At 40.2% G+C, this 20,147-nt stretch overlaps 1 protein-coding gene across 1 annotated transcript; it reads right to left on the reverse strand.

The window, feature by feature from the left end:
• Positions 1-417: 417 nt before the first annotated feature.
• Positions 418-19,725, reverse strand: st14 (ST14 transmembrane serine protease matriptase). The gene is made up of 19 exons (XM_085365824.1): positions 19,486-19,725; positions 12,501-12,645; positions 11,712-11,872; positions 10,000-10,070; positions 9,452-9,621; positions 8,728-8,763; positions 8,055-8,283; positions 6,405-6,544; positions 6,191-6,291; positions 5,733-5,842; positions 4,754-4,884; positions 4,371-4,475; positions 4,121-4,228; positions 3,628-3,741; positions 3,018-3,137; positions 2,383-2,563; positions 1,454-1,722; positions 924-1,063; positions 418-809 (listed from the first exon to the last, which is right to left on the reverse strand). The coding sequence occupies exons 1-19, from the start codon at positions 19,510-19,512 to the stop codon at positions 648-650; spliced, it is 2,520 nt and encodes an 839-aa protein (XP_085221950.1). The 5' UTR covers positions 19,513-19,725; the 3' UTR covers positions 418-647.
• Between the last annotated feature and the right edge of the window lie 422 nt (positions 19,726-20,147).

The raw sequence follows: 20,147 nt of genomic DNA on the forward strand, positions 1-20,147 counted from the left end.
TTTTAGATTGATTACTGCATTTTCTACCTTCAAGGCAGTTTTTGGTTTTCATTCATTTTAGTAGGATATGAAAATTCCCCTACCTGGATTTTTGTTCTTGTGTTATTTGTTTTTATTGTAGCTATTGTTTTTTTGTTTTTAAAGAAACTTCTGCCATTACATAAAACCATAAATTTATAGCCACTTACCGCATGAGCTTACTGGCAATATTTACTGCAGCAAGAGGATGAAAGCATCTCACAAAAGAGAAAAAAAAAAAAAAAAAAAAAAATCACATTAAAAACTTTAAAATACAACCACTTTCCAGAGTATGATAATGTACTCAGAAACACTCTGAATCCCTTAAAACAGTCACACTGGACAAAAAGAGTGAAAAAAATAATTCACAAACTATATATTTCATATTTCTCTCTGTATTTACCGCTTAAAGAGGTCATGAATTGATGGGGGTAACTATGCTCATTGTGCTAAAGATCGTCTTTAAAAATTACATAAAATACCATGCCTGAAGTCAAGTAGCTGATGCGAGTAGCTTTGTTCTGATCAGAATAACATGTTTAGTCTGATGGGTTTTTTTTTAAAGCACTGATGACCTTGAGCAACAGGATGGGTTAACTCTGCAACCCAGCCTGTTCCCCACACAAACATCAAATATTTGTCTCCCGTTTAATCCATTCTCTGAGCTTGGTGACGCGCGTGTAGACACCAGGCTTGTTCCGACGAGCGCAGCCCTCTCCCCAGCTCACAATGCCCGCCTGGAACCACTTCCCGCTCTCTTCGAAGCACACCAGGGGGCCTCCAGAGTCACCCTGGTGATCACGGTTGGAGGAGAATGGTTGTTAGACTGCATTTGGATGCGATCTGCCCACATCAACAAATTGGTTTTTTTTCCATGCCTTTAGGAAATGTGCACACAATCTCACCTGGCATGCGTCAACTCCTCCAGACAAGTATCCACTGCAGAGCATCCTGGAGGTGACTTGGCCTTCTGTGACCACGTCACACACGGAGTCATTGATGATTTTCACTAATGCTTTCTGTAAAATCTGTGCAGCTTGACCTGCTAGAGTACGACAAAGGGATCAGTACTGTGTCACATGACCTTGCCTTCCAGTGCTGTCATAAAAAAGGTATAAACCAATGACTGTTTTCTACAGTAACTGGTTAACGGGGTAGATTAATGTTAGCTAATGAAGGTTTAAGAGGTGACACAGGAGAGCCGGTGTCTGTGTTAATACATGTATAGGGAATAAAGTAGATTAGAGAAAGGGATACAGGAAGAAGTGCAAGAGGAGTATGTCGTGATTGGAGAGATTAGGAAACGGTATGGACAGTGAATGGAATGTAAAGAACAGAGTGGGTCACCAAAAAATAAATACATAAATGATATTTTTTTAAATTAAATTTAAAATGACTACAGTTGTTCAGAGAATCACCATTACACTTATAATACCTCCTTCTCGGAGAGTGCCCCAGCCTGTGACCCAGCAGGACATGCCTGCTGGGAAAACATGGGAGGAATCGGGTAGGCAGATGGGTTGTATGGTATTGGCAAATTGCAGAGGTTCACTGAGCTCCAGCAGAGCAATGTCATAGTCAAATGTCATTTGATTGTAAAGCGGGTGGGGGATGATTCTCTTCAATTTGCGGGACTGCACGTTGTCATGGCTGTATTGGTTCTGCATGCCACTGTAGGACAGCCAGCTGGATGGATTGTTGCTCCTGCGGTAGTACAGTATCATGGAGGAAAGTTTGACATTTTTATATATTTAGGTATAAAATAGGGAAGAAATATGAGTAAGCATGGCATAATCTAATGTAATCCATTACAACAGCCCTGCAACAACATTTAAGACTTTAATCACTGCTGTTGGTTCTGTCAGCTCGACCAAAATAAATAAATTTAAAAAAAAAAAAAGTCTTGAACTGAAAGCAAAAAACATCTCACATTTTTTGGTGTCACACAAAAATGACCAGACCTGTCTTACACGCTAAACAAAAACTTTTTATTTAAAACTTCACAAATGCAGCTCCTGCTACACTCATGCTTAGTTTTGCATTTAACTTTTAGATTGGATTAAGAAATTATTCAAAAAATAAAATGTGTAGAACTGTTAGGAATACTAAATGCTTTGTATGGCAAATATGTGAAAATAAACCCATCTCAAGCTCAGTCATAATTCAATTGTCTCAGTCTGAACAGTATGCTTAGTGCACCACCTATAGGGCACTCTGATTAAAACATTCCCAGGATACCACCACCACCACCACCAAGATTCCTTCTGCAATTTTTTGCCGAACTCTGGGTTTTTTTCTGCACACTTTGTATGTTACACAGAGAGAACTACAGTTGTGTATGAGTGCTACGGATCTGTGACTTACTCTGAGTTGCTGGTGACAAAACAGTGAGCGGCCGAAAGAAGCCACGTGTTAGAGATGATTGAGGCACCACAAGTCGGTCCGTGGGTTGAGAAGTGAAGGCTAACCTGCCAAGGCCACTCCCCTAGCTCAGCATTCTGCCCTCCTACGATGCGATTCAGCTTGTAAGGCCTGGTGCCACAATCTGTAATTTGACAGAAAATATAACAGAGGCAGAGAGGAAGCAAGAGAGAAAAATCAGAAACTGAGATTAAGTTAAAGCCATCATGATGCCAAACCTGGCTTCAAATGTAATAATGACTCTTTGGAATCTTAATAAAAGGCATACATGCGTATTAGCCGATCCAAAAAACAAAACAAAAAAGAAAAGAAATTAAATTAATAAATACAGACAAAGCCTGAGGCTGAAATGTAGGTAAAAAAAACCCCAAAAAAGTTCAGAGATAACAAGAGCTGCTTTCAAAGAATGAAATAAAAGCAGTCGAGGCCTGGGGCTCTTTTCTAACAGACAGCCAACATGCAGCTCAGCCCAGCCTCTCCAATCTAACCTGAATGGCAGTGAAGAGATTAGGACCACTCACAGCAATTTTTAAAAACCCAAATCTCGCAAGGGGTGAAGCAATTAAAGCACGTCTTACCACAAATGGTCTCATCAGAGTTATCAGAGCAGTCCTGGACGCGGTCACATTCGGCATTCACCTTGTTGATACAAACTCCGCTCTTACACTTGAAGCTATAGTCAGTGCATATACTCGTATCTGTAGTGGGGTGGAGACACGTCCCAAAATCAAAACACGCTTTAACCAGTAAAACAGTATGCAATCAGAGAGGCTTCAAAGTGACGCTTGAATACACAATGCAGAGTGATTGAGGAGCTGATTGCATTGATTGGACATATTGATTGGGGTTCAGGTCTAATATCCCTCTTTATTCACAGAAGTGAGAATCAAAAGGAAATGCAAGGGTGCCCCCTGTGTGTGTCTGAGTGAGCGAAAGGGAAGCTGATAAAGAGCGAAGTACAGAGTAGGAGGGAATGAAACAAAAAGAAACACAAAGCTAACATAAAATGTTTCGGGTTAAGAATCAGGTCTTCAGAGAAACGTCTTTGTTAAACTGCTATAACTGCTGAGCTGTGGATCAAGGTTCATTATTTAATGGTTTGTGTAAGATGCTTAAAAACAAACAACCCAAATAAATCATTAATGTTGGCGGGATTTTTAAGGGAAGAGAATAACAGAAGACACTCACCAGTTTTACAACCAACCTCATCGCTCCCATCTTTGCAGTCTTGCTTATCATCACACTGAACACTCTGTGGCAGACAATCCCCGTTCCCACACTGGAACTCATTTTGGGCACAACCTTGAGGCAATAGAACACAAGGTGAAGAAATTGCAATAAAATTTTAAAATAAATAAATAAATAAAAACTTGAACAAAAGACAATCCAATGAGTTCTAGAAGGACATTAGTGGTGCAGCCACAGGAGCCATTAAAATCTGCCTCCAGAGTTCTCGCATGTATTGTATATGATTAAGCATCTGACAGGACGCTGAGCAGACTGGGCAAGGCTTCAAACAAACTCCATTCTAGATAGAATAATGAGCGTACACAGCCAAGTCGTCACTGGCCGTAGTAGTAGGGGTGATGGACTTTTAATGTTAACACAATTAGCACAGCAAATAGGCTAAATAGGGTTTTTGCATTTCCTGAACAGTCCTCTAAGAGGTGGGAATACTTACCGCATATTTTCTCATCACTTCCATCCCCACAGTCGTTGACATGATCACACACCCAGAGTTTCGGTTTACACATGCCATTACTGCAAGCGAACTGGTCCTTATTGCAATCTGAAACAACAGAAATTTCAACAATTCATCTTAAGAAGATGTATACATGAATGATTGGGAAATTCACAAATAAGGATGCCAAAAGAAGTAGTTCTGAGGAATAAAGGTAGGAAAAGCGGGGCAGGGATAAAGGCGAACTTACTGCACTGCCTCTCATCGCTCATGTCACCACAGTCGTTCCAGCCATCACACTTCAATTTCTGGTCGATGCACAGGCCATTGGTGCAGGCAAACCGGTCAGGGCAAGCTTATCCCATAACACATAGAAAACATGGGTGGGTGGGGGGGTATAGTGACAAATTGAGCAAAACAGAGTTATGCATTTTCACAAGACGAGTCATGCTGCCAATGCTTGCCCCTGTTGATCAGAGCATCAACAATGAACAGCTCCGTTTGACTACCAGTCAGTTACCATCTAACAACATGGTTACTGTGCAGTCTCACAGCCGTCACCATCACTTTGTGACAGACATTTCACTCATAACACAACATGTTGTGTAAATTTAGTTGAGAGACAAGACTTACGGTTTGAAGGATCATAGGAACTGTACTCTGCACTGAAGCCTTTGTCAGTGTGAGACCTATCAGAGTGGAAATTAACCACTAGAACGTTGGTGTCAGAGGTCAAAGACAGCGATGCAACTTCTCCACAATACCTGGAACACAAAAGCAAAATTCAGTTTAAGTTTTGGATAGGGTTATGGCAGCTTTGGTGAAAAAGTAATTGCTCAGATTCTGAAGAGGCAGCACAAGACAGAAAAGTTGTAAACAAACCAGTTTACTGTAAATAAACAAGGAAAATACACAAGGCAGTCAAAGCAGACCAGGAAGTAAGGAAACAGCTTTGTTAACAGATATATACATATGCGTAGATATAGTACATATATCAGCCAACATTAGTATTAACCTGACTGGTATTGGCCTATTAGCAAATAAAATTACTTCTCCACGACCATCACTGTTAATCACTGATCACAAAATCTCATAGGTTTGAAATTATAGGAACAAAACAGCACATGGACAAATTGACCTTCTATATGCCATGAAGGAATCCCAGAAAGGCTTTTTTTTTGAAAAACATATTTAGCTGATATTTTTAGATGAAAATACTGCCAATAATTACAACTCCTGCAACTAAAAATGAAAAATACCACATTTCATATGGGACGTAAAACCAACTGTTGTGGATGAAAGTCGCATGTTGGATCCCATCCTCCAATACAACCTCATCTTTATTAGGTTCTTATCTCTCCTCACGTGATAAAGCTATAAAAACCACATGATTCTAACTGGTCAGAGGTAATTATGCTATTGGTGCATCATGATGTCATAGGTTGATAGGATACACACCAAATGTGAACCTGTTAATACCACATTTTAGTTTTCACATTCTAATAATATTTCGCTGTGGCCTTGGCACAATGAGGAAAAGACAGAAACAAAAAGGTATCAGAATCAACTTTGTGTTATTTTGGACATCAATATGAGGAACTGAATATCTTACTTGTTTCCCATAATTTCCACATAGTCTTTGTGACATAAACGCGTGTCCACTCCAGGCTCTTTCATGCGAAACATGGTGAACCTCAGCCGTACTTTGCTCCCAGGAGCGACCTGTAATACAAAAGAATAGCTGATTGTCTTTTTTTTTTTCCTCCCTTCACACACAGAACTAAGATACACACCAAGCTACAGCTATCATGGAACTGAGCGCGCGCACACGCACACACTACATGCACACCAACAAACTCAACCGAACACACAAAACACTGCAGCCCAGCTAGAACTGCAGTAGAAACAGCAGTCTGACAGATGAAGATAGAAGAGGTACTGAGCAGTAGTGCTGCCTCAGCATCTCTCTCATGGCAGGCTAAGCATGGTGAAGGAGGAGGAGCAGGGGGTGTGTGGGGGGGTAAAGGTTCAAGCAGAGGAGGGGCTGGGGAAAGGCAGAGTGGTACATACCGTGATGGTCCACTTGCAGTCTTTAGCAGGAGGATAAAAGCTTGGGTAAAGTGGGGAAGTGAAGTTTCCCTGTTTTTGAGAAAGGCTGCCACCACACGTAACTGAAATGAACATGTCATACATTTAGATTCTTACAGAACATACTGGAGTTTGTCATGGATTTACGTGTAAAGGTAACATCTTGGCACATCTAGATGCATGTCTGCTTTTTTACCATCAGCCTTGGGGATCACACTGTACGCAGCTTGGAAGCCAGGCTTCTGAGCATCAGTCTCAGCTATAAAGTTAATCAGCATGATGTTGTTAGATGACACAACCTCCAGAGGGTTAGAAGGAGGCCTCTGACCACACTTCCTGTGAACCAAGGAGAAGCGGTAAAGCAGCAAGGTAAACAAAATTGATTATGATTATGGAAACCAAAAAACAGTCTGAAAACAGGAAAGACAACCATGAAGCCAAGTCATGTGTCTGATGCATTTACTGACTGGAGATTACGTGCTCCAACTAAGAGAGGGCAAACGTAACTGTATGCATTTTTAGCCAGAAGCACTAAAACACCGATACAGCAAACAGATTTAAAATGCTTCATAGAAAAAAATAATAATAATAATAATTTGAGAAGAAATCAATAGATAAGCAGAGGGAAGTGGAGAAAGAGAAAATGAAGCAGAGAGATGGACAGAAATTGCTTAGGCCGACTTTCAAAGTCAAACAATGGGAACATTAGCAAAAAAGTTTTAGCATGGCTCTGCTGGCAGCAGAGCCACGGAGGTGTGAATGACGCTGCAAGAGCAGCAATACATCTACCCTCAGTAGAATAATGTCATTACAGAGTATTATATTATGGCTCTCATAAACCTCATGTCACCTTGGATAAAGCTGATCACTCAATAGTATTATAAAAATTGTATGCATCACTTGGTAACACGCATGTGTTTGGCAGTGGTTTCTGGGTTTGAAATTGCCTGCAGCTACAACTGATGTTGCATTCAGGAGCTTGTAGTTTCAGAATCATATCCATCCCACTGATCACAAAGTGCAATTACAGACAGTGCTGTAGCAGGATTCAGGGTGGCACCTTTCACACGTTTGAAAGGAGAGGTCCCTTTTGAGCCAACTCAATCTCACCAAGGTCTCAGAAGTTGACAATAAACGGGACATATAGCACTAAAGGCTTTCAGAGCCCCCAAAAAATGTAATCAAAAATCCAGTGAAAGGATTGGAGTGGAACATGTTCCACCTACATCAAGAAAATATTTGTTCAGATATCCTTTTGCAACCTTTAAGTCAAACATAAAGTAACCAGTTCTCTTCTGTGAATCTCTTTGATCATCGGGACTAAAAAGACAAATGTTGGTAGAAATCCTCTTACCAAGGTTTACAGCAATACTACAGTTTACCTGATGTACTGTAGAAACAAAAGCTCAATTAACTGGTTTACTTTTTGTCACCTTATCTCTATTAGTCATGACATAATGTGGTCCTGAAGATACACAGCATAGTGGGAACTACTACAAACGCAGTTTTTGGTAGTTTAGCAGGCAAATACACAGGTGTGTCTGTGGAAAAATGCACAGCAGACCTCTATGAAAAGTGCACAATTGACCACCTTTTATACTAATGGGCTGAAAAGCCAACATGTTGATAGGTGTTATGGCTTATTTGATATCATACTCGATATTTGATCACATTTTTTGTATTTTTTTAAATAATGGAATTTCTTTCACAGGGAATACGGCAGTAACAACAAAAAGACATTTAGCTAGTAAATGGCATAGTGGTATTATCCTTTAATTTCCTTTAATAAAGAATCATTATTCATACTCCTACCACAAGCCTTCTGGATATTTACACCACTACTTACTTTGTAATGGCCTGAGAATCGTCTGGACTCAAAGAGTCATAGATGTAGACAAAGTCGTCTGAGCAGTCATCCTCAATGTAGAAATAAAGGAAATTGACAACTATAACGTTTTCCTCCGAGGCTCGGATTTGCCACTGACACCGTGACTTGGGGGGGTAGCCCGTGGGGTACCCTGGAGATGAAAAATTCTGGGGATTTGTGTCAGCTTCCAGACGGTAGAAACAATCATCTGTGAATGAGAACACTGGTTAAATCAGAGTGTGCAGGGACATGTGGCACTAGGAAACAGCCAAAAGAAAACATAATCATCATCATGGCCTGTAGTGACTTTGTAAAACACATTTACACAAATATTGTAAATAAATGAATAGACTTTTGCCTGAAGAAATAAGTCATCAGTAGTTAGTTCTATACCGTCACTTGATGTTAACGTGAGGACGGCAATTACGGTAATGCAAAATAATACATCTGAACGTTAGAACCCATCAGACGGAGTCAAAGAAAAGTGTCTCACTCTTGCCTGATACTCAGTTCTCAATCTCTGACTATAGCAGCAGCACATGTACAGTACAGGATAGACCAGTCATTCGTTACAGACTGGCAGGAGCGTGAGCATCAAGCCAGCTGGAAAATTACAACTGCGAGTGATTGAAATGGGACATGCAGTACTCACTGGCTCTTGGGTCCCTGGCCATACGAGAATCCGTGACTAGAGACAGAGAGAGGGGGTGGGTGACAGAGAAACAGAAGGAAAGGTAAGAATGGGTCACTAAAGTTGGGAGGCTGATAGAATTTGATGCATGAGCCTAAAATATTTGGGTTGCACATTTTCTGTTCCATTTCCCTGCGGTTAAGGGAACCGGTGATGGTGTGTAGCTCTTTCTGCTCCATCTCACCTTGCCCTACAGCAGCAACTCATACATCTCTGTCTAACTATCTGGGACAGCAACATCAAATCATACCCACAGAAATCATTTTAAAAGGAGGACCGAAACCACTGAGTCACAGGGCCAACACTTGGCTGGTGGCCAGGATGTGGACAAATGCAACGTGAATGCTGAGAAGACAGAAGGAAGAAAAATGGCTGTCTCGAGTGAGGCCAGGCCCCAGCTAATATCATTAGAGGATCCAAACAGCATAAAATGTGCAATCTCAGATGCAGCACAAGCTGAGAGGTCTGGCTTATCAGTTATCATCTTATCAGCACAACTCAAAGCAAGCCCCTGTAATATAAATACAAAGCACACAGAATACCAATTTGGAAAGCATACAACAATAACGCTATTCTGATCTGTATTCACAAAGCTTTATCTTTCTTGATTTTTAAAAATCAAATACTAAAACCAACTAGGGCAATACGTCTTGTGACCCCCCCACCAGACCCTGGTGTTACATACGTGAGGCAGTGACTTGACTGATCTTGACATCAGGGGCACTTGCCGAGCGGCTTTGCCTAATGCCACTCTCCAGTGCATCCAAGATCCGCTCCTCTGAAACGTCCGGTATCATCTCCAGGTCGCTGTGTGGAATGTTGAACTGAGACCAGTAGTAGGCTTTCACGCCCTCGCTGGTGTAAGCAGACAAATGGAAATGGAATCAAAGAAACAGACTTGAGCATTCAAGAGGTCACAAAAACCTAAACAGCTAAATACCAAAAGCTAAAATAGCTAATATTATTAGTTACTGCTACTAGCCACTGATTCATATATTACTACTGTGGAATACTACAAGCATAGCTCCAGGCGGTATTAACCAATTAGACCACATTGAATCCTGTAATGCTAGCAAAAACAAAAACCTCTGTGCAAAACAATCATTTTCTTCCTTCAAGATTTAGTGCATCTTTTTTTCTTTTTTGGACATCAAACCTAAACAAGCACTGTAGCGGACTGTTCACTACTAAAAAAAAAAAAAAAAATAGAAGAACTCAGGATCACAACAGTACCTGAATGCAGTGACTACAGATTTGGTGTAGTATTTTTCAAGGATTGGATCTCTCTTTAAATAGTTCCCCAGCTGTGGAGAGACAATGTATTCCACTTAATATTCATAAGATCTCTGCATGTGTTCATACTCAACATATAAATAGCATAGTAGTTAGTATAATAGTTAGTGATAAGAGCTGAAACAAAAGCTTAATTTGCCTTCTTTTTATAAATTATATGTGACTGAAAGCAGCACAAAGACAGACCAGAAATATTTTGGTCTTTCTGAAAACTACAGTCATTTTTTTTTAAAAACGAATCAGAAGGTTTTTGGTTCAATCCCTGGCTGCGCCCAGTCTGTGTGCCAAATAACCTAGGGTGAGATACTTTTCCCAAGTTTCTCTCCGATCCACCCATCGGCGTATGAATGTATGCGATGTTAGACAGAAAGCACTTACTCAGGAAAAAGCATAGAAAAAAAGTGCTTGTATGAATTGGTGTGAATGGCTGAATGAGGCAAGTTGTATAAAGCGCTTTGAGTGCTCAGGTAGAGTAGAAAAGTGCTATATAAGTATAGGTCCATTTACCGTTTTGAATCAGATACTGAAAAAAAACATGCTAGAAAGTTAAGCTGAAAAAATGTCTAGTGGAGGATTTCACATCTATTAGAGCTTAATCATTATTTATTTATCTATTTTAACAGCAGACTGGAGTTTTTTTAGAAGCAAGAATGGGGAGAAAAATTAGTTCAACAAAACCAAAAACCAGACTTGATTAAGTAGCGAAAATGACTTGGGTCAGAAAAACGCTGCATTCTCCAAGTCAGAGCTCATTTAAGATGGACTGAAGGGAAGTGGAATTGCACAGACAAATCAAAATTGGGGAATTTTTCTTGAAGTACCTGTACACAACATCATGTAATATTTTTCAGTAGACTGAAACTAAAACAAAGGGAGGCTCTGAACAGCTGGAATCCAATATCAAGCAAGAATTAGCAAACACTTGCTTTCTAAACTACAGCATCCTCAGGACACTCGGTGTGCTGGTAAAAAGAGAGATGATGCAATACAGTGGTAAATGTGATTGGGTATCTTTAAAAAACAAAAACAAAACATGTTGCTTGCATCAAATTCAAAATGTGTGTAGATTTTCTTAAATATTCTTACTTACAGCATGCAATGCTGTCTTTGTTCTTGTTTTTAGATTAAATATAAGGGTTCAGTGATATGGAAATGAGTGCATTATATATTGTCTAGATTTTACTCGGCATCCTTTCCAACTTTTTTTGGAAGCAGGGGTGCGCATCGCAAAGCTTTCATCCAATTGTCTAGTCATCTAATATTCTTGTCCAGCACTTCCACTCTAATTCTCATCTAACACCCTCACTTATGTAGCTTTCAGTGAGCAAGTGTGCGCTTGATGGGTTTGAGGGAGGGCTTTTTGTTATCAACATTCTCCTAAGTGGTGCTACAAACATCTCCACTGCCTCCAATAATAGGAGATGCTGTTGAGGGAATTACTCAGGGAATGCACGGAGTTTTATTCCACCCACACAAATGTGCCCTTTAGCGCTTTCTGTGCACTGGGATGGACATATTTAAAAAAGCATTTCCTCAATGGCAAACAACATTCAGTGCTAATCCTTAAGAAGAGCACTCAAAACTCTGCTCTAAATAGTTAACAATAACAATGCACATGACAGAAAGGGAACAAAACAGGGTGTCAGACTTACAACTGTCTCCAATTTTTCTGCCAGAGCCTGGAATTCTGGGCTGTTGGCGTCCTCCAGGTTTTGGTCATAAGGTTGATTAACCAGCGTCATACGCCCGCTAAAAACCGGTACTGATTGACGGAGCTGCTTACTGAGGGCGGCATCTGAATCAGCATCTTTAACTTGGAAGAGAAGCAGATGAGAGTTAAGTGTTTGATCAACAAAATGGGATGAGATGGTTGCTTCTGATGAAAGGGGAAAGTTTTCAACAGGCCTTCAAGCACAAGCTGAGACTGTACAGTGCAATCTTATGCTGTGACGACAGTTTGCTTCTCAGGCCAATTAAAACAGTCAGTTAAATCAAGACGGTGTTTATCAAGACTTCAGAAGCCTTTTTATCAGGCTCCGTATGTGTAAATGACAAGAAAGCTGCGCCATGGTCTCTGTGACATTTTTCTCCTTTGCGTTATTAAAAAGAACGTCAGAGCTGTCAAACAGGCTAACACTAATGGGAAATTACAAAACCCAAACAAGCCACTCTTGCACTCACATTCAAAGAGCTGTGCTTTCACAGCAAGTGTAAATGATCTACTTCTCTGTTTATCATGCTCTAAAAGGTTTGGCAGTAAGCAATGTTAACAACGCAACTATCCATTTACATTCTGTCAAAGACAACTCTGATTTTCGGACAGATCGTCTGCACACAATGTCCAGCAATTGTCTTCATCTTGAATTTATCAAGCATTTCAAAGCACGCACGCCAAGCACCCACCCTGGACAGCATATTCAAAGAAAGCTTTTAATACTCACAGACAAAAAACCAAATGAGGAAAGCTGCGACGGCTGAAAGGATGAGAAGTGCCACAACAACACCAATCACGATGCCAGTCTTGCTCTTTGGTGGTGCCTTCTCTTTTTGGGTTAAAAAGTCGATCCGCTCATGTTTGCTGTGACCCTGATGCAGAAAGAGAACAAAAAACACAGTGAGCAAACAGAAAGGAAGCCACATTGTCAGTGCAGACAACATTTACACCGCGAGCTACAGAGAAATATTTAGTTTTTCCTAAACCTTCCTAAATAGTGACCAAAATTCACCGGTAAGAAGTGGGTCTTTAAAACAGACTGTAGAGAAGATGGGCATAGCCCCTGGGTCTGAAAAATGAAGCCAATGTATCCTAATGGCCAGCTAGTTCTCTCTGGTCAGCAGTATAGAAATCTATTAGAGAATTAGTGTACTGCTCATTTGATTGATACTTTAATAAAGGTTTTCCTAATTAGCTTATGGTCTTTATTGTTAGTTCGTTTCATAAAAACTACTTGTTGACATTATAAATAATGGTGCCATTTAGAGGATGATGTCATTTAGGGTGTGGCACTGTGTGTAGTGCCTATAGTGTTTAATGGTAGATTTTTGTCTGCACAAGTCAAATCTCTGTATGTAATGTACAGACTACCATGATCAATACATGTTTTTGACTTTTGCGTGGAGTGGTATTGTGGTGGGGCATGGCCTGCAGTGCCGTGCAGGGAAGGCGGACGCACCTGCACGGAACTGGGTCCTGCAGTATTGTTGTTGTCGTCCGTGTGTGCGGCTGGCAGCGAGAGAGAGCTGCAGCCAACTGTGTGTATACAGCAAATAAACGATGCTGCAAAGCATGAAGGTGCACCCAGGTCTGCTGTGGGTTTGTTATGGGTACAAATTATTTTTGCCTCTCGCTATTATCTTCTCCATCTATGGTTCAAACCTACCATTTCTATGAAATTTTGAAATGTAGATTCAAAGTGATTTTTATACTTTTAATTACAGAAACAACTTTGCAAACTCATTATTCCCACAACAGAAGTGAAAAGCACATCTGTGAGTTCTTCAAGCTTTACTTTTTAAACTTCACATGTTTCATTGGCTGTCATGAAGAAATGAGCTCCCTGTATACAAGGTAGAAAAAACTGTTTTATTCCAAGTAATATGTTGCTGCAATGCAGCAGTTACGTGTGTTGTGAAACACTTTGGACTACTTTCCAGGAGTGACAAATTCAGACAGGTGACTTGTTTTTACACAACACTGACAAAACCAGTTTAGTAACTGTGCCTTTTTTATTCACGCAGCAGCACACACGCTTACATTCAGAAATTCAGCATGATAACCAAGATAAAGAAATCATAATATGGACATGTGCTTCAGGGTGTGTGTGTGCGCCGATACTGTATGAAAGTCTGTTACCAATCTCGCTCAAGTGGGTGGACAGAGAGAAAGGTTTTAGGCCTGTTAGTAATCAACACACAATGAATTCAGTGCCAGTAGCCCCTGAGTGAAGAAGCCAGAGTGCCATTAGGGATGGAGAATCACTTTGGTATTAAATCAATTTGTCAGATGTGCTGCCCCTTAAGATGGGGGCTCAATTACATGAGTCTAGATGATAACTCATGGCAATTAAGGCCTATTCTTGCCCAGCTAGGGCTTCCACACATGCTTTCTAATTGGAATCTGGAACAGCAATCATGGGCTAAAATGAGGGGAATCATTAGATATGGGGTCAGCAAGTGCTCCAGGGTCTCTCCTTATTAGTCACCCTGATCATAGCCCAATAAAACTATTACATACTTTTCACCATATTCTATTCTTCGCTAGAAGAAGGAAATACTCTCTCATTCTGAATATGCAGCATTTTTTTTTTAAATACCAACTCAGTGAGCTATGCCACCCTAAATGACTGTAGGCCATCAGTCAACACTGAACTATGAAGATGTTGGCAGAAACTAATGTAGCCTAGTTGATGTGCAGGTTTACAGCGTATACCTGCTAAGAAAGCTCTGGCATTTAAATATGCCTGCTTAAAAATGCACAAGCATACTTAACAACACAGCCTTGCAATAGAACTTCAACCTTCAAAGACACAAGCACTGAAGCTTCTGTGTGAGCATACCACACAAGAGTGAGAGCGCAACCGTTACAGGGCTCGTTATTGTTGGCATCTGGTGGTAACCAACTACGGCAACACCTCAAGGCTGTGGATATAAACAGAAAAGAAAAAAAACAAAAACAAAATAGGACAGACACAAGTGTAGAAGTATTGAAGGAAGTTACCTGTTTCCACAGCAACAGGAGATGACTCATAGTAACGAAATGGATCTTTAGCTAGCTAGCTTAGCTCAATGGTTCTCAAATGTTGCCATCTGGAACATGTAGCAGGGCTTTAGAGACCCGTACTTCCAGTTTTACAAACGGTTTTTAATCCAGCAGCCATAACTAAAGTCAATTCTCAGTTTTCCAGCATCATTCCAGCTGCTCCAAGGCACAGTAAGAGCCCCTCTACAAAGTTTTATTTTTCATTTTTAAGGCATTTAAGTGGGTTTTTGTGGCATGTATGGTTTTAAAGTACTTTAAACTCTTGCACGATTTTAACCTCTCAAGCACATTGAAATCTTTATACATTGGCTTTTTTATATCATTACATAGAAGTTTTTATTTATTGGACAAACTCCATTACACTACTGGCTTCAAACTTAAAAAGCTGTTAATGGTTAACAAGAAAACAACTTTCTTTTATTAAAAAGAGACAACAAATGTCATTGTATGTGCTATATGCAATGGCAATAAAGGTAGAGAAGGAAGAGAAGAGAGAGATTTAGGGGGAGATTTGAGTGGTATGTACCAATTGCCCCATCTTTACAACCAAAGAAGGAGGAGCACAAAACACACACACACACACACACACACACACACACACACACACACACACACACACACACACACACACACACACACACACACACACACAAAAACAACACTACAGTATGAATAAGAAGAAGAGGAGGGGTTATCAGACAGATGCATCATCTTGTCGCAGTTCAAAAGAAGCACTTGCCAAACAATTGAAGAAGCAAACACCTTTTAGCAAAGCGCAGTCTTTTTTTTTTCCTTTAGCCCCAAATTAACTTTAAAGCAGTGCAGTCATCTAATGAAGATCTAAACCATTGCCCCCAGTGTTTCAAGTTTCATGACTTTGGAGCTGCATATGGTGTGTTGCTCAAGGACAGGTTGTCTACACCTACACCAAACTCCATTACACCACTGGCTTCAAACTTAAAAAGTTGTTAATGGTTAACAAGAAATCAATCTGGTTCACCACATGGGTGCAGTAGTCACTGAGCGCGTCTTTGTCGTCTAACCAGTCTTACAAGCAGGAAAGTTCAACCATGAGGTGTGGCCTCAAAGCTTACTTGTGAGCTTTTACTGTGTTTTTTTTAGTATATTCAAAAGCAGTTTCTTATACTTTGAGATACTACCATTTCACTTGATTGTTTTTTTAAAGGACTCTATACATCTTCATTTTTGACATAATCGTTTATCTAATGACTATAATAATAAATTGCTAAGAAAGACAAAGACAAATGTTACGCAATTTGCGGTAGTCAACCACCACTAGTGAAGAAGGAACACAGAACTGACACAGTTGACATTTAAGCCACAGCCAAAGGGAACTGCTAAGTGCTTACAGATGGTGTCGTTTAGATGATGACATGCAAAGCCATATATATATATACACATACATATACATATAAATAAAAATAAAACTTGTGGTACCATAACAAATCTATTTTTTAAAGTACTACGCGTTTCCAGATACACACTTATACACACCCACTGATCCTTTAAGACTCTTAGACGGGTGTGAACAAAATTTGAGCAACATGCAAGCTGCCATGTTTCTACACCAGTGTTTGCTCACATAGGTGCCACCTGGTATTCTGTGCAATCCTATCAGATATTTAAAAGAAAAAAAACAAGGACAGCGACGCCTTTGTTCTGTTCTTTTAACTCAAGTGTAGCCCTGTGCATTTCTTAGACGTGGACTTTCTGAAGTTTTTTGGGGGCTGCAGAGTCACAGCTCCACAATGATACAAAGCTCACAAGAGGCCAAGTATTGTACTGCCATACCATTGTTAGACTACTGAGGGACAATTTATATATCAAAATCAATAGACTAAAATCCAGAAATTTTTCTTCTTTATTTTTCCCTTGCGCAGCCCTAGAGGCTACATTACACACACAATGCAGATCCATTGCGTTATGATAGCAGCAGCTAATACAGCCTCTAGCTAATCGCCTCGGGCAGAGACGAGGACAGGCTGGCCACTTGTTTTTAACTCCAGACACCCAGACTTTTCTCTGTAAAACTAGTGTGCAGTCTCACTAGATGGTGACCTAAGTGACATCAATTAATGCAGATTTTTTACCGAGCTCCCTCTGGAGCCACAGCAGGCTTTATGCAGCTTGTTAAACATATGCAGTAGTTAACCTTAAAATCCATAAACACGCTTCTGTCTAAAAATGATGGCTTTACCTTATATGCCTTTGGTACGGCAACCACTAGAGCCAATCAGCACAATACAGACTGCAGCGATGTCATTAAGTTTTAGTGAGCAGACGCCTACACACATTCCTCACCTGACAATAGCTCCAAGCATACAGTGGGAAAAATGTTGAACCAGGCAGAAGGTTGGGAACAGATAATTCAACAAATCATCCCTTACTGCATCTTACCCAGTGCTGAAGGAAGAACAATACATCAGGTCGTGCCCACTGGCACATTCTGTACCCAAAGATGCAGACGCTGGCTAAAGCTGAATTATGCAATAAAGTCTGTCAGGCTGAACATTACTGACCGCATTTAAGACAGTGTAAGATTTAAGCCGTCTCCAGTTTTGTCAGCGTTAACAGGGATGTACCACTCGGTGAAGTCAACATAAGATTTGACATCATCACCGCGTTCCCGTCACGTTTGTTGCTAAGTTTTAACATGGCGGATTTGAAATGTAGGCCGAAACAGAGAGGAAAAGGCAGCACGGCCTTGCTTGAAGAATTATTTACCAACTCTGCTGAGTCACCACACAAACAGCAGGCAGAGTGCATTAATCACAGTATTCCCATTTGATCCAGTATCTAAGATCGACTTCATTGTGAGTAATCAAATCTTTAAAAAAAAGAAAAAAGAACTTGGGGAAACTATGCAACAAGTTTCGTTCAAGCAACAGTCTGTCATAGCTTTAAGATTAAAAAGGTAAGGTGTGGCAGTCAGCTCTGTGGCTCTGCATTTAAAAGATTTCTTCTTGGGTTTAATGCACCCATCCATCTATCTATCCCCAACTCTGTCCTTGAGCATGTATACATGTCAGAGAGGTTCTGAGTTACTTGAGTATGTTTTTACACCACATCGGAAAAGGAAATAGGTCAGGCAGTGAGGTGGTGGTAAATATAGTAACGATAAGAGGCCACATGTGACAACGTAGTAATTCTGCAGTTGCAAATGAACTACAAGCACACATTTACAATAACTGATTTTGATTTATCACATTTCAATATGCACACTTTTAAATTTAGAAACATTAAAAGCTTTTGTAGATTTCAAATTTTGCCACAACTTTAAGAAACCCTAAAGGACTGGATGCATTTTTTACCATCTTTATGATCAAGGCTGGACAACTACTGAACGTGTTCATACAGATGTGCGCAGGTTTACTATCTACAACAACTTCTTGTGCTATATAGCATTTGATTTTGAGTCTTGTAGATATGCGTAACATTTCAGAATTCATATAAAAGGTAGTATTTTTCTGTGTCTTAGTAGAAGTCAGAGATTGAGTCACAAAACACTCTTCCACTTACTTGGGTATTGAGAGCATCCTCAACCTACACGATGGTACTGGAGATATTTCAACACATTATTAGTTAGCTCTTTCTTAATGTCTTTCAATATATAGTTCCTGTTATTTATTCACACTACACCACACAGTGAACTTGCTTGGAAGTTTGAACGTTTCTCACTAAGCTGAGAAGTTGAAGTGCTAGTAGTTTTAAGCAGCACTGACCAAAGCCTTGAAACCATTAATGAATCCCTTTGCTAAGAGAAATTCACCTTTGGCTGTCTGTCACTTTTCTTTCCACCCACATGATGCACTGCTAATGCACAGAGTCTTAAACAAGACTGAATTACCGTATGAAATAAGTAGAATGGTATGGACATTTAAATAATGTATGCATGTTCCTGGAAAATTTGACCTGTAGGTTGGGCAAAGAACGCTCTCGGCAGTTTTCTCATCCTATTAGCACTGAACATGCAAGCCTGAGTAAATATTGTTCAGTAAAAAGCTTTTAATGCCAACAATAATAACTTTATTGTCAAAACTGAAGTCCTGCTCATCCACCAGCCTCCATTCTCCAAAAGCCACACCACACCTTTTTGCTGGGAAATCACTGGAAATGTGACGCTGCTCTGGATATTAGAATAGTTTCTTAGAAATGTGTGTGCTTCTAAGAGAAAATCTCAGGGCCTCTCTGCCAGCACAGGCTACCCAGGTTTCTGGATTGGGGGCAATCTACAGTTTAGATTTTTTTAATTCAAAGATGTAAATGACATTCAGTCAAACTTCTAGTAACAGACTGTCTGAGACCATCTCAGTTTCACTTCCTCTTACTGCAGGAACAGAAAACAACTCTTCTCAGGTGGTAACCGGAAATAGCTCACAGGCTTAATAATTAATCATTAATAGTTGATCTGATATTACACTAAACCTGCCTAAAAGATGCAACTTTGATTTGTAAAAAGCTGAAAAGCTGTCTTGTCGTGGACACGGCCCACAAAGAGCCTGTCAGCAGCAGATCTAACTTCAGAAGATCTGTGCGACTGTGAGCGTGTCCAAACAGGAAACGCCGAGGTAATGCTGATACCCAAGACTTAATAAATAAATAAATAAATAAATAAAGACTCGCATATCAAGTTGTACAAAACTTACATCTTTGTCATATCTGGCGGAATGCATCTTCAAAGAAGGATCCAAGAGAAGTCCCACGGGATCGAGACAACCCTTTTTGTTTTCTGTAGCTTGTTAGTTTGTTCTCCTTCACAAAAATTCAGCAGAGGTTCGGACCTTGAAGCTGTAGTGTTCAGTAAATAAGTAAATCTTGTAGCTTCTTGACGACGAATCAAAGCTTCAGCACTCACTTCCTGAGTCGTCGAGGGCTGGGAATGCTGAAACACCTGAAACCGACTTTTTTTCCTCACACGCCTATAACACAAGCCACGCCCCCAAACACCTGTAGGTCCTGTCCCCACCCAAAAAAGAAAGCCCACCTGAGGTAGAGCAATTTAACTTATAACTGCCCCTATATGCTGTCCGGGAGTACAAACTAACATTTTGTTAAACCAGCTGCTTTTCTGTTTGGGGACTTACTGTAAGAGGAAGCTTTTATTTCTTTATTTTCAAGACATGTGTTCCCCCTGCTGACCATTTAGGGAGGTTGCTGCCAAGTATTAAAAAAAATCTAAAGATTTTTCATAAAAAGCTTGTACCATTATGCATTCATGTGGACTGTTTACAGAGTATAAACTCTGTTGCATTATTTCAAAATATAGTATGTTAGTTTTTGTACTACACTCAGCATACAGGCTTTCATT

The sequence above is a fragment of the Diplotaxodon limnothrissa genome, linkage group LG11 (genome assembly GCF_057381915.1).
Source record: "Diplotaxodon limnothrissa isolate DT_005_m linkage group LG11, D_limnothrissa_male_GT1.1, whole genome shotgun sequence".
NCBI lineage: Eukaryota > Metazoa > Chordata > Actinopteri > Cichliformes > Cichlidae > Diplotaxodon > Diplotaxodon limnothrissa.